The sequence below is a fragment of the Muscardinus avellanarius genome (genome assembly GCF_963383645.1).
Source record: "Muscardinus avellanarius genome assembly, chromosome: 12".
Classification (NCBI taxonomy): Eukaryota; Metazoa; Chordata; class Mammalia; order Rodentia; family Gliridae; genus Muscardinus; species Muscardinus avellanarius.
Genome location: NC_137798.1, coordinates 15,064,853 through 15,075,851, shown reverse-complemented (window position 1 = coordinate 15,075,851; position 10,999 = coordinate 15,064,853). Strand labels below are relative to the sequence as shown.

The window sequence follows — 10,999 nt, the reverse complement described above, 5'->3', positions numbered from 1 at the left end:
GGAGTGTAGCCTGGAGGTAGAAGGGCTTCCAGGAACCCCAGTACCACCAAAATAAAAAAAATAAAAATAAAAAAATAAAACAAGGGCTGAGGGTGTAGCTCGGAGGTAGAATGCCCCTGGGTTCCCTTCTCAGCACCACAATCAATCAATCAATCAATCAGCCAACCAGTATAAGGAACGCCTTTTAATGAACTCACCGCCCTGCAGGGAAAGGGTCTCCCACATGGCAGCTTCCTTCTTACACAAGCTGAGGAGGACGGCGCCATTCCCAATCTTTGCTGTGCTCCTTTCATGGTCTATGGGCGCGTAGAGAAACACCTCGAATAAGAACGGAGGGAAGCTGACCTACTCAGGAGGGAGAAAACAGAAATTGGGTTAAACGATGCCGTCACCTCAGTCCCTGGAAGGCTGAGACATGAGGACTGCAGGTTGGAGACCAGCATCAGCAACTGGGGAGACTCTGAGCATCTAGCCGCACTCTGTTTCAAAGTAAAAAAAAAAAAAAAAAAAAAAAAAAGTGCTATGGATGTAGCTTAGAGGTAGAATGTCCCTAGGCTTAATATCTTTTTGCCTTTTCTTTTTTAATTAATTAATTATTTATTTATTTATTTATTTATTTATTTATTTTGTGGTACTGGGGTTCCTGGAAGCCCTTCTACCTCCGGGCTACACTCCCAGACCTATTTTTACATTTTTATTTGGAAACAGGGTCTCCTAAGCCAGCGCGCGCGGCTGGCTTCGAACCTGCGCGATCCTCCTGTCTCTGCCTCCCAAGTGCGGGGATTACAAGCGTGCGCCACCACGCCCGGCCTATTTTTAATTTTTAATGTATTTAATTTTTTGCTTTTGCAGTACTGGGGATGGAACCCAGGGCATTCTACCTCCGAGCTACACCTCCATTCCTATTTTGTATTCTTTATTTTAAAACAGGGTCTCACTGAGTTGCACTAAGTAGCTGAGGTTGTTCATGAACCACGATCCTCCTGTTTCAACTTCCCGAATGCTGGGTTATAAGGGTGCGCCGCCGCGCCCGGCTCTCCCTATCCTTAAAATATGATTTATTTATTTTTATTTTTTATTTTGGTGGTGCTGGGCATGGAACCCAGGGGCTTTCTATCTCCGGGCTACATTCCCAGAGCAATTTTATAATTTATTTGGAAACAAGGTCTCACTAAGTTGCTAAGAGCCTCACTCAGTAGCTGAGGCTGGCTTTGACCCTGTGGGATCCTCCTGTCTCAGCCTCCCCAGCGCGGGGATTACAAGCGTGCCCACCACGCCGGGTTAAAATAGGATTTAAGCTGGAGGCCGCAGCTGCGCTCGCCGGGCTGCGCCTGGGGCCGGGGCGCCCTCGAATCCTACCTTCAAATAGCTCTCGGCGCAGAACACGTCCGCGTCCCTGACGCTCACGCCGCGGAGGGGCAGCGAGAGGAAGACCGCGGCCTCGGTCTGCTGCCAGCTGTAGTCGCTCACCTGCAGCGGCATCCCCAGAGCCCGCCGCCGGGACCGCGCCTGGTTGCTAAGGAAGCCGGGGTTGCTAGGGAAGCCGAGGTTGCTAAGGAAGCCGAGGTTGCTGAGGATGGATGCCGAGGTTACTAAGGGAGCCCAGGTTGCTAAGGAAGCCAGGGTTGCTAGGGAAGCCGAGGTTGCTAAGGAAGCCGAGGTTGCTGAGGATGGATGCCGAGGTTGCTAAGGAAGCTGAGGTTGCCAGGGAAGCTGAGGTTGCCGGCAGGAGCCCTTCCGGGTCAGGCCTGGTCCCTCCTGGACCCGGTACAGCTGAGTTCGGCCCCTCTGGAGTTACCTTCTTCCCGGGCTGATTGTCCCTGCCAGGCCGTATCTTCTGCTGAAGAAAGAAACGAGCTTCACGCCTCACAAGGCAAAGAAAGGATGCGGGCTTAGCGCGCAAGAAAGTGCGACTGGAGGGATTAGAACCCTGGACCTCCTTCTGATGGAGCCTATTTAGAGCATCTTCCGATAGCCGGGCGTGGTGGTTCACGGTTGTGATCCCAGCATTTGGGAGGCTGAGACAGGAGGGTCGCGGTTCGAGGACAGCTTAGCGAGTCACTTTGCAACTCAGTGAGACCGTGTTTCAAAATAAAGAATAAAAAATAGGGCAGGGGGTGTGGCTCAGAGGTTGGATGCCCCTGGGGTTCCATCCCCAGACCCGCAAAAAATAAATAAAATAAAATAAAATTTAAAAAATGTCTCTAGACATTGCCAAATACCCTGTGGGCCGGGGTGTAAGCAGCAAAATTGCACCATCTGAGCATCCCTGCCCTGGAAAAGGTCCTGATTGTGCACAGTAGGAGATATTGATTGTAACTTCCTAGTAAAAAACTGAAAACAAGACAAACGTCTCTCCACGGGTATATACACAAAGCAGAATAGCATACAACCAAATACATGAGCGAATTATAGCTACACACTGGGTGGATAAGTGAAAGATCGAGCCAAATAAGATTCTATACCCCCAGACCTATTTTTTTTTTTTAATTTTGAAACAGGGTCTAAGTTGAGAGCCCCACAAGTCGCTCCAGCTGGCTGTGAACCTGCGATCCTCTCGTCTCCGCCTCCCAAGTTCTGGGATTGCAGGCGTGTGCCGCCATGCCTGGCTGAACTGTGCTCCTGGGTTCCATTCCCCACACCATCAGAGTAATAAAAACCTGCTTGATATCGCATCGGACTTCTGCCTACAGAGGCCCCCGCCGCTCCTACCCCGGCAGAGGTGTTTTTGATTTTCTTTACTCTTCCTGAGCCAGCGATGGATTTCCCCTGTGCCTGGTACTGACAAGTTTTCTCTCACTAAGAAGAAAGCAGGCCGGGCGTGGTGGCGCACGCTTGTAATCCCCGCGCTTGGGAGGCAGAGACAAGGAGGATCGTGCAGGTTCGAAGCCAGCTGCGCGCGTTGGCTTAGAAGACCCTGTTTCCAAAACGAAAATGTAAAAAATTGGTCTGGGAGTGTAGCCCGGAGGTAGAAGGGCTTCCAGGAACCCCAGTACCACCAAAAAAAAAAAAAAAAAAAAAGCAGGTTTTTCTTTTAGCCCTCCCTGGAAAGCAGCAGTTCTTTGCCCGTGTCCGGGGCCAAAAGGGCACACGGGTCGCCCCCAGGTATTTTAAGGCTTTTTGTTTTTATCAGAAGGGGGTGAGGGGCCAGAGCTCTTCTTGCCTGTCCCCAAGAATTGCACGGACTTTCTCCACTGGTGCAAGCAGCAGGTGGTAGGCAGGGTCTCTTCAGTCTTCTGTCCCTCCGTGCCGTCGTCTTGAGCCTCCTGTGAAGGCCTATAAGTGCAAACACGTCTTGTAGCGGGGCCTCCACCTTTGACACACGCCGGCCCATGTCTGGCTTATTAAATTTTTAGTTGACATAGTGGCACAATTTGTAATAACCAAATTATGGAACCAACCTAGGTCTCCATCAACAGAGGAAGGGTTTGCAAAATTATGGGAAATACAGTGGAATTCTACTCAGCAATAAAGAAGAACAAAATCATGTCATTCACAAGAAGATGGAAAGACCTGGAGAACATGATGTTAAGTGAGATTATCCAGGCACAGAAAGAGAAGGAACGTGTGTTTTTTCTAATATGCCCAAACTAGGGACTCTTAGGAATAGCAGAGGGACTCCAGATAATGGAGGGGAAACCTCGGCACAGCTAGAATGGAAGGGTAGGAGAGGAAGAAGGCTGAGGTTGTTTAATGGAGGAGCTACATCCGAATGTGTGTATAAGGATGAATGTAGCCTGGTCAGCCTGGACACTCAGTGTTGGGGGAGGGGGGAAGTGCGGGGGGAGGGCACCAAGCACAGTCTGAATGTATGCCATTTTCAGTATGATACGCATAAAAATAAAAAAATAAATTTAAAAAGTTTAGTTGATTTCTTCTTACCTGTTTATATAGTGGGCACCTTTATCTCCTCTGTTTGTAAAAGGTGAGATTTTCTTTTTCAGTACTGGGGAGGGAACCCAGGGGCATTCTACCTCTGAGCTATACCCCCAGCCCTATTTTCTATTCTATTTATTTTGAAACAGGGTTTCACCAAGTTGAAGAGGGCATCACTGAGTAGTAGAGGCTGGCCTCAAAACTTTGATCCTTCTGCCTCAGCCTCCCACATACTGGGATTACAAGCGTGTGCCACCATGCCCGGCCTTATTGCAATGCTTTTGGGTATTTTTTTTCTTTTCTTTCTTTTTTTTTTTTGCTGGTCTGGGGATGTAACCCAGGGGCATTCGACCTCTGAGCTACACCCCCTGTCCTATATTTTATTCTTTTTTTATTTTTTATTTTTGGTGGTACTAAGGGTGGAACCCAGGGGTTTTTGTACCTCCAGGCTATACTCCCAGACCTATCTTATACTTTATTTGGAAACGGGGTCTCACTAAGTTGCTGAGAGCTTCACTAAGCAGCTGAGGCTGGCTTTGAATCTGTGCATTCTACCTGTCTCAGCCCCCCAAGTACTGGGATTACAAGAGTGCGCCACCATGCCTGGCTTATTTTATTCTTTATTTTGAAATAGGGTCTCACTAAGTTGCAAAGGGCCTAAGTAGCTGAGGCTGTCCACAAACCATGACCTTCGGGTCTCAGCCTCCCAAATGCTGGGATTACAAGCGTGCACCACCATGCTCGGCTTTGGGTACTTATTTTAATGACAAAAATGCTTTTAAACTAGTGTTCTTAAAGAAATGCCACTGGGGTGGGCATGGTGGTGTACGTCTATAATCCCAGTACTTGGGAAGCTGAGACAACAGGAGGATCGCAGGTTCAAAGCCAGCCTTAGCAATTTAGTGAGACCATTTCCAAATAAAACACGAAGTCTAAAGTTGTAGCTCAGAGGTATAATGCCCCTGGGTTCAATCTTCAGCAAAACACACACACACATACACACACACAGCCTCTAAAAATTTTTTCAAGATTATGTTTTTTATTAACAAATCTTTCCATCAGATAGAACACAGTAAGTAGCATTTAAGTCCTTGCATCCTGGTTACAGATCCTAATTAGAGGTGTTTTATGGTCTATTAGTAACTTCTTCATTCATGAAAATTACTATTACCACTTATTTTGGTTATGATGGAATGATACTTTTTGTGGTTGGGAGATACCATTAAGTTCAAAATCTGTATAATCTTAGTAGTGTGGGCTAAAAAAATCCTAATATGCATTGCAAGTTAATTCCTGAGTAAATTATACCTCTAAGTAGAAGACCAAATTTTAAAGTATTTATTGTATTATGAGTGTTGTGGACTGCTAGCACCAAGTTGTACTCCTCTTACATTCCACAGACACCAGACCATGCTCCCTCCTGAACAGACGTCCCGCGTACTTCATAGAGTAGCTTAAAAGAACCAGCATTAGATTCATCACTATTACACAGTAATTTTCTTTGCCATAGAAATAAATGTTGGACGGAGTCTGGAAACATTTTATTTTCCAATTTGAATTACAATAATTTTGCCACAGACCACAGCACTAGTGCATGTATTACTTTAGACATGCTCTAAGAACAAAACAAAACAAAAATACTGCAAAAATACATGTCACCAATGTGGAACACATTCAGATTTGTATAAAAGTACTGAACTAATATCCCAAAAGGAGGCATATGTAAACAGTACATAAGGGGGATAGAGTTTTAATATGAAACAATCGTTTAAGTCACAAGCATCAGGTAAGCAGGACTTTCCTTTATAAAAGATAACATTTTAACAAGCAACATCCTCTACATATCTACAGAATGAGACAGGGGCCGATATTGAGAGGCCTTAAGAACTGGGTCTGGTGCGGTGTGGCAAGGGGGAGCCGGCTCAGCGGCCCGCGGCTGTGGCCGACCCGCGCACACCGCTGCCCTGCCTGTCCTGCAGGGATCCAGATGCCACCCCAGACGCCGGGCTCAGGGATGCCCCGGCCCCATCGCCGCACCACCCAGAGCTGCAAAATGCAGATGTGGCCTTCATACTGCTTTACCGGGTAAGTGGAAGAGAGAGAAAGGGTGCGTTACTGGCCAGGAGAGGGAGAGCTGGGTTTGGAATGAGAGGACAGGAAGCTGTGAGACTCCAGCACAATCTAAAGGAAACAAAGTACTCTGAAGACGGCACCAGCTAATTTTAGTGCTGCTAAAAGTATTGCTTTTTGTGGTGCCAAAAATGTGGCCATAAAGTCTAAATGTTACAAAGATTCATTATGAAGATCCATTTTTTTTTGTGACACTGGAGATTGAACCAAGGAGCACTCTGACATAAACACAGCCCTACTTTATTCTTATTTTTATTTGCTGTACTAGGGATGGAATCTGGGGGGGGGCATCCTACCTCTGAGCTATACCCCAGCCCTATTATTTATTTATTTATTTCTATTTATTTAGTTTTGCGATACTGGGGGTGGAACCCAGGGCCATTCTACCTCTGAGCTACAGCCCCTGCCCTATTTATTTTATTTTATTTTATTTATTTATTTTAATGGTACTGGGGGTGGAACCCAGGGGCTTTTCTACCTCCGGGCTATACTCCCAGACCTATTTTATATTTTATTTGGAAACAGGGTCTCACTAGATTTCGGAGAGCCTCACTAAGTAGCTGAGGCTGGCCTCGAACCTGTGCGATCCTCCTGTCTCAGCCTTCCGAATGCTGGGATTACAAGCATGCGCCACCATGCCCGGCCCCCAGCTCCATTTTTTATTCTTTATTTAAAGAATTAAATATATTTTTATATAAACAGGGTGTGAGTTGCAGAGAGCCTCACTAAGTAGCTGAGGCTGGCCCTGAACCCAGATCCTCCTGTCTCAGCCTCCCAATGCTGAGATTACAAGTGTGCGCCACCACACCGGGCTTGGAAAGCATATTAAATGGTAGTTAATATGAATGATTAAAGTCCAAAAATTCCACAGTAACCCATACTATTATCTTTTTCCTGCCGGTAGGCAAAGTTGGGAGCATAAAAACATGAAAAGAAATTTCTTTATATTGTGTTTACCTATGAAGAATAAGGACCAGGACAAGAACATTTCCAGTTCTGTATATAATTTCTAATTTGAATAACAAGAATTGCAATAGTAGTGCTCTGATGTATCTCACCCAAAAAGGGAACACTGATCACAAGTCTAGCTCTAAGCACATTATCTGGAGAACGACCTATTTCCTCTTCTAAGTGAGCTGTTTCCGTATTAGTGTCAAAAGCAACGCCTAGAATGTGGACTAGGAATCCCCTGGTGAATGAGGCAGGTTCTACGAAAGGGTTTTAAAGCCCTGCCTCCAGCTGGACGTGGTGGCGCACGCTTGTAATCCCCGAGCTTGGGAGGCGGAGACAGGAGGATCACACTGGTTCGGAGCCAGCCTCACTGGCTTTAAGAGACCCTGTTTCCAAATAAAAAAATATAAAAAATAGGTCTGGGAGTGTAGCCTGGAGGTGTAAGGGCTTCCAGGAACCCCATGAGGCAGGAGAATCGCGGTTTGCGGATAGCTTCAGCTACTTAGTGAGGCTCTTAGCAACTTAGTTAGACCCTGTTTCAAAATAAAGAATAAAAAATAGGGCTGGGGGTGTAGCTCAGAGGTAGAATGCCCCCTAAGTTCACTCTCTAGAACTGCAAAAAAAAAAAAAAATGCAAACACACAAAAATATTCATCAACTATGATTATAGCTTGGCTAGGATTCATGTCAGAATCAGCCATGGATTTTTCTTTAGAATATTTATAGATTCTTAGCCAGGCATGGTGGCACTCACCTGTAATCTCAGTACTTGGGAGGCCAAGCCAGGAGGATTGTAGGCTTGAGGCCAGTCTCAGAGATTTAGGGGGCCCTGCACAACTTAGTGAGACACTGTTTCAAAATAAAGAATAAAATAGGGCTGCAGTGTAGCTCTGAGGTAGAATGTTCCATCCCCAGTACCACAAAAACAAACAAACAAACAAAAAAAAACAAAGCAAAACAAACAAACAAAAACACCATTTGGAAACAGAAAATAATCACCTTGTAAACCAACTCTGTCTGGACCAGCTAGGGAGAGACGATATCATTTTCACAAAAACAGCTAACTACTGAAACGAAGCAAGAAAGGGCGTAAGAAGCTGCGCGATCAGTTTTAGCGAGGCGCACGCTCAAGTGCCACCCTGTAAAGTGTGGTCTCCCAGGAGCGCCAGACGGCTCTGCTAACAGACGGCTCTGCTAATAGACGGCTCTCCAACAATACCTGTTGGGCTCTATTCAGTCACGAAAAGCCGCAGTCTATGCCAGAAGTGGTCATGTAGCATGCAACGTGATATTTCTTAGAAACCAGCACTCACAGAATGTCAAGAAAAACAAAACCATGTTCTTCAACATTTAGAAAATTCTCTAACAAAAATCATAATGTAAGCAAAATGGGATTTTCAAGTATAACGCCAGAGTCGGCCCCAAATATTGCATTTCGGCTCGCTTCCACTGGAAATGTTTCCCCAAAAAGGAATGCTAGGTGTTGGAATTGATATAATCTCACTTCCTACAACTGTGAAGATATATTATTATACCACTATCGGAAACATTTTGTGCTCACCTCTAATTAGCCAAGGGTCAATGGAGGAAACCTTCTATTACCTTGTACCATATGGAACTGCTGCTCTGTAAGTTGAAATTAAGACACTGTATTAAAAAGTAAACATTATTCAGTCTATCCTATATGCATCAGAAGGATTAATGTTTTCTTCCAATAAGATATCAGCTACTTAATTCTTACAAAATTCATTCTGTTAGACTGCATTTATTACTGAAATGCTACAGTTACTGCGTCTCAGTTGGGGATTGTGTTGTTTCTTAGAAGAAGCTGGAAATGATGACGGGGCCGTGTGGGAGTCCATAAGCCGATGGGAGTCCATCAGATGAAGGTCCGGGACCCTGTTGGATATAACGGAATCTCACAGCCCACGCCGAACAATTGCTTTGGTGGCTCGACATGGGAGGCGAGGTCCTATCATGGAGAAGTGTGGGCTCATGTTTGTTTTTTAAGTCAAAAGTTTCAGTGCATGATTTAAGCTCCTCGACACGGTCTCCTCCAGGTTTAAACTGCAGCATCGTCTCCTCTGTGGACCACCGCAGTCTTCAGAAGGCTTCTGGCTGCAGAGTCAGCGCATAATTTATCAGGGAGCCGCAGCCACTGCGCCGCTCACACTCGGCGTCATGGATTTGGTCGCAGATTACGATCTGCCTGAACCAAAACACTGTTTGCATCTCGCCAAGCGAGCCCCCGGCTGCCTGTCCGTTTTCTCTCGAGAGTTGAACTCCAGGGTCCATTTCACACTTTCCTGTTTCAGCAGAAACTCCGAAGCCCCGCGGCAGGGTCTTGAATTGTTGTTTCTAAGTGAGTTTTCATTTAGACTCTCAATTCATCTTTGCTTAAAAGAGATGTTGATCGTCCGTGACACTCATTTCGGAAATTCTGACCTGCAGGACAAGACTGCTCAAACCACCTCTGCGGAGCCCTTTGCCAGCAGAGCGCTCTAAGACAAAACTGATGTCTCCACTTTTTTTTATTTGCAATATGTCCCAGTTTAAAATCATATGAAAGAAAGTGTTCCCAATTCTTCAGAAAATACTATATTATTTATTTCTCTGGAAAATAATAAAACAACGCAGTAACTGAAGAAAATTGAGCGTCATACTAGCATGATTCTAAGAGGCATGACTGGAAATAAACTTTATGCTGGCTTTTCTAATTGTCGTCAATTTCAAATTGATCTAATAGCAATTCCATGTGGTACAGTCCACAAGTTAACAAATACTTACTGAGAATCTACTGCATGCTGAGGTCTCTGTCTCCTACCTTTACAGATCCCAGAAAGACGAATTTAAATACATGAAATTTGCTAATTTCAAAGACCTAATGGAGAAGGAATTTGGCATCATACTCTATTTTTTTTAATTCATTAAAATGTATGCTTTTTCTCGTGTTAATGTAGGACCAAAGTGGGGCCATGACAGGCTTCATCCATAAAGCAAACAGGCTAGGCCTAAGTTTCAGTTTCCATAGTGTTGGAAACATGTTGAATAGATCCTTTGAAAACTTTTCAAACAAAATGTTTAATGTGGTATGCCAAAGTTCAGCACTGAAGTCCATTTTCAATGATTCTAACCTTTAAAAGTCAAAACTTGTCTACATTTGTTATATATTATCTTGAGGCTTCAAGAGGTTTTCGTGTTTATCATAAATAACAACTAACATTTACACGTTTCTAAAGCACCCCACATACATTATTCTGATTTAAGACAGCAAAGGTAATTAAAAATATGCATTGATAACGGAGTGGAATGCTAATCAACACTAAACAGTAAATAACGTTTCTGTGTGTGCTTTTAAAAACTAACATAAAACCTAAGGGCCCTCCCTGCAGGCCCAGGTGTAACCCCCCCTCCCAGCTCAGCAGCGCACAGGGGCCTCCTGCCGTCTAGGTCCAGGCATGGCCACCCCTCGGGCCCTCCCTGCAGGCCTAGGCCCTGAGGCAGGCCCAGGCTCCGCAGTGCACGGGCCCTCCCAGCAGGCCTAGCCGTCTTGGGGGTGGGGGTGCGGGTGTGGGGGGGTGTCCCTGCCCCCTTGGTCCTCCCCGCAGGCCCAGGCTCCGCAGTGCACAGGGGCCTCCTGCTACAGAGGCCCAGGCATGGCCGCCCCCTCGGGCCCTCCCTGCAGGCCTAGGCATGCGGGGGCTCAGCAGCTCACAGGGGCCCTGCAGCAGGCCCAGGCTCTGCAGTGCACAGGCCCTCCCTGCAGGCCTAGCCGTCGCGGGGTTCCCCGGCGCACTGGGGACCCTCCCTGCAGGCCCAGGCTCCTTGGTGCACAGGGCCTCCTGCTTCGAGGCCCAGGCCGGGCCGCCCCCTCGGGCCCTCCCTGCAGGCCAAGGCATGCGGGGCTCTGCAGCGCACCGTCCCTCCCCGCAGGCCCAGGCTCCTTGGTGCACAGGGCCTCCTGCTTCGAGGCCCAGGCCCGCAGCCCAGGCGGGTCTTTGCAGCGCCCTCCCCGCCCCCGCCCGCCCGCAGGCCGCCGGGC

The 10,999-nt window shown here is 46.6% G+C and overlaps 1 protein-coding gene across 1 annotated transcript in view; it reads right to left on the bottom strand.

The window, feature by feature from the left end:
- Positions 1–1,482, bottom strand: part of DNAAF4 (dynein axonemal assembly factor 4) — a gene marked incomplete at both ends in the record, with an annotated part of 19,995 nt that extends 18,513 nt beyond the window's left edge. Inside the window, 2 exons of the mRNA XM_080707388.1 lie at positions 198–345; positions 1,360–1,482. Of these exons, the coding sequence (XP_080563514.1) occupies positions 198–345; positions 1,360–1,482 (271 nt within the window). The remainder of the gene's footprint in view (positions 1–197; positions 346–1,359) is intronic.
- Between the last annotated feature and the right edge of the window lie 9,517 nt (positions 1,483–10,999).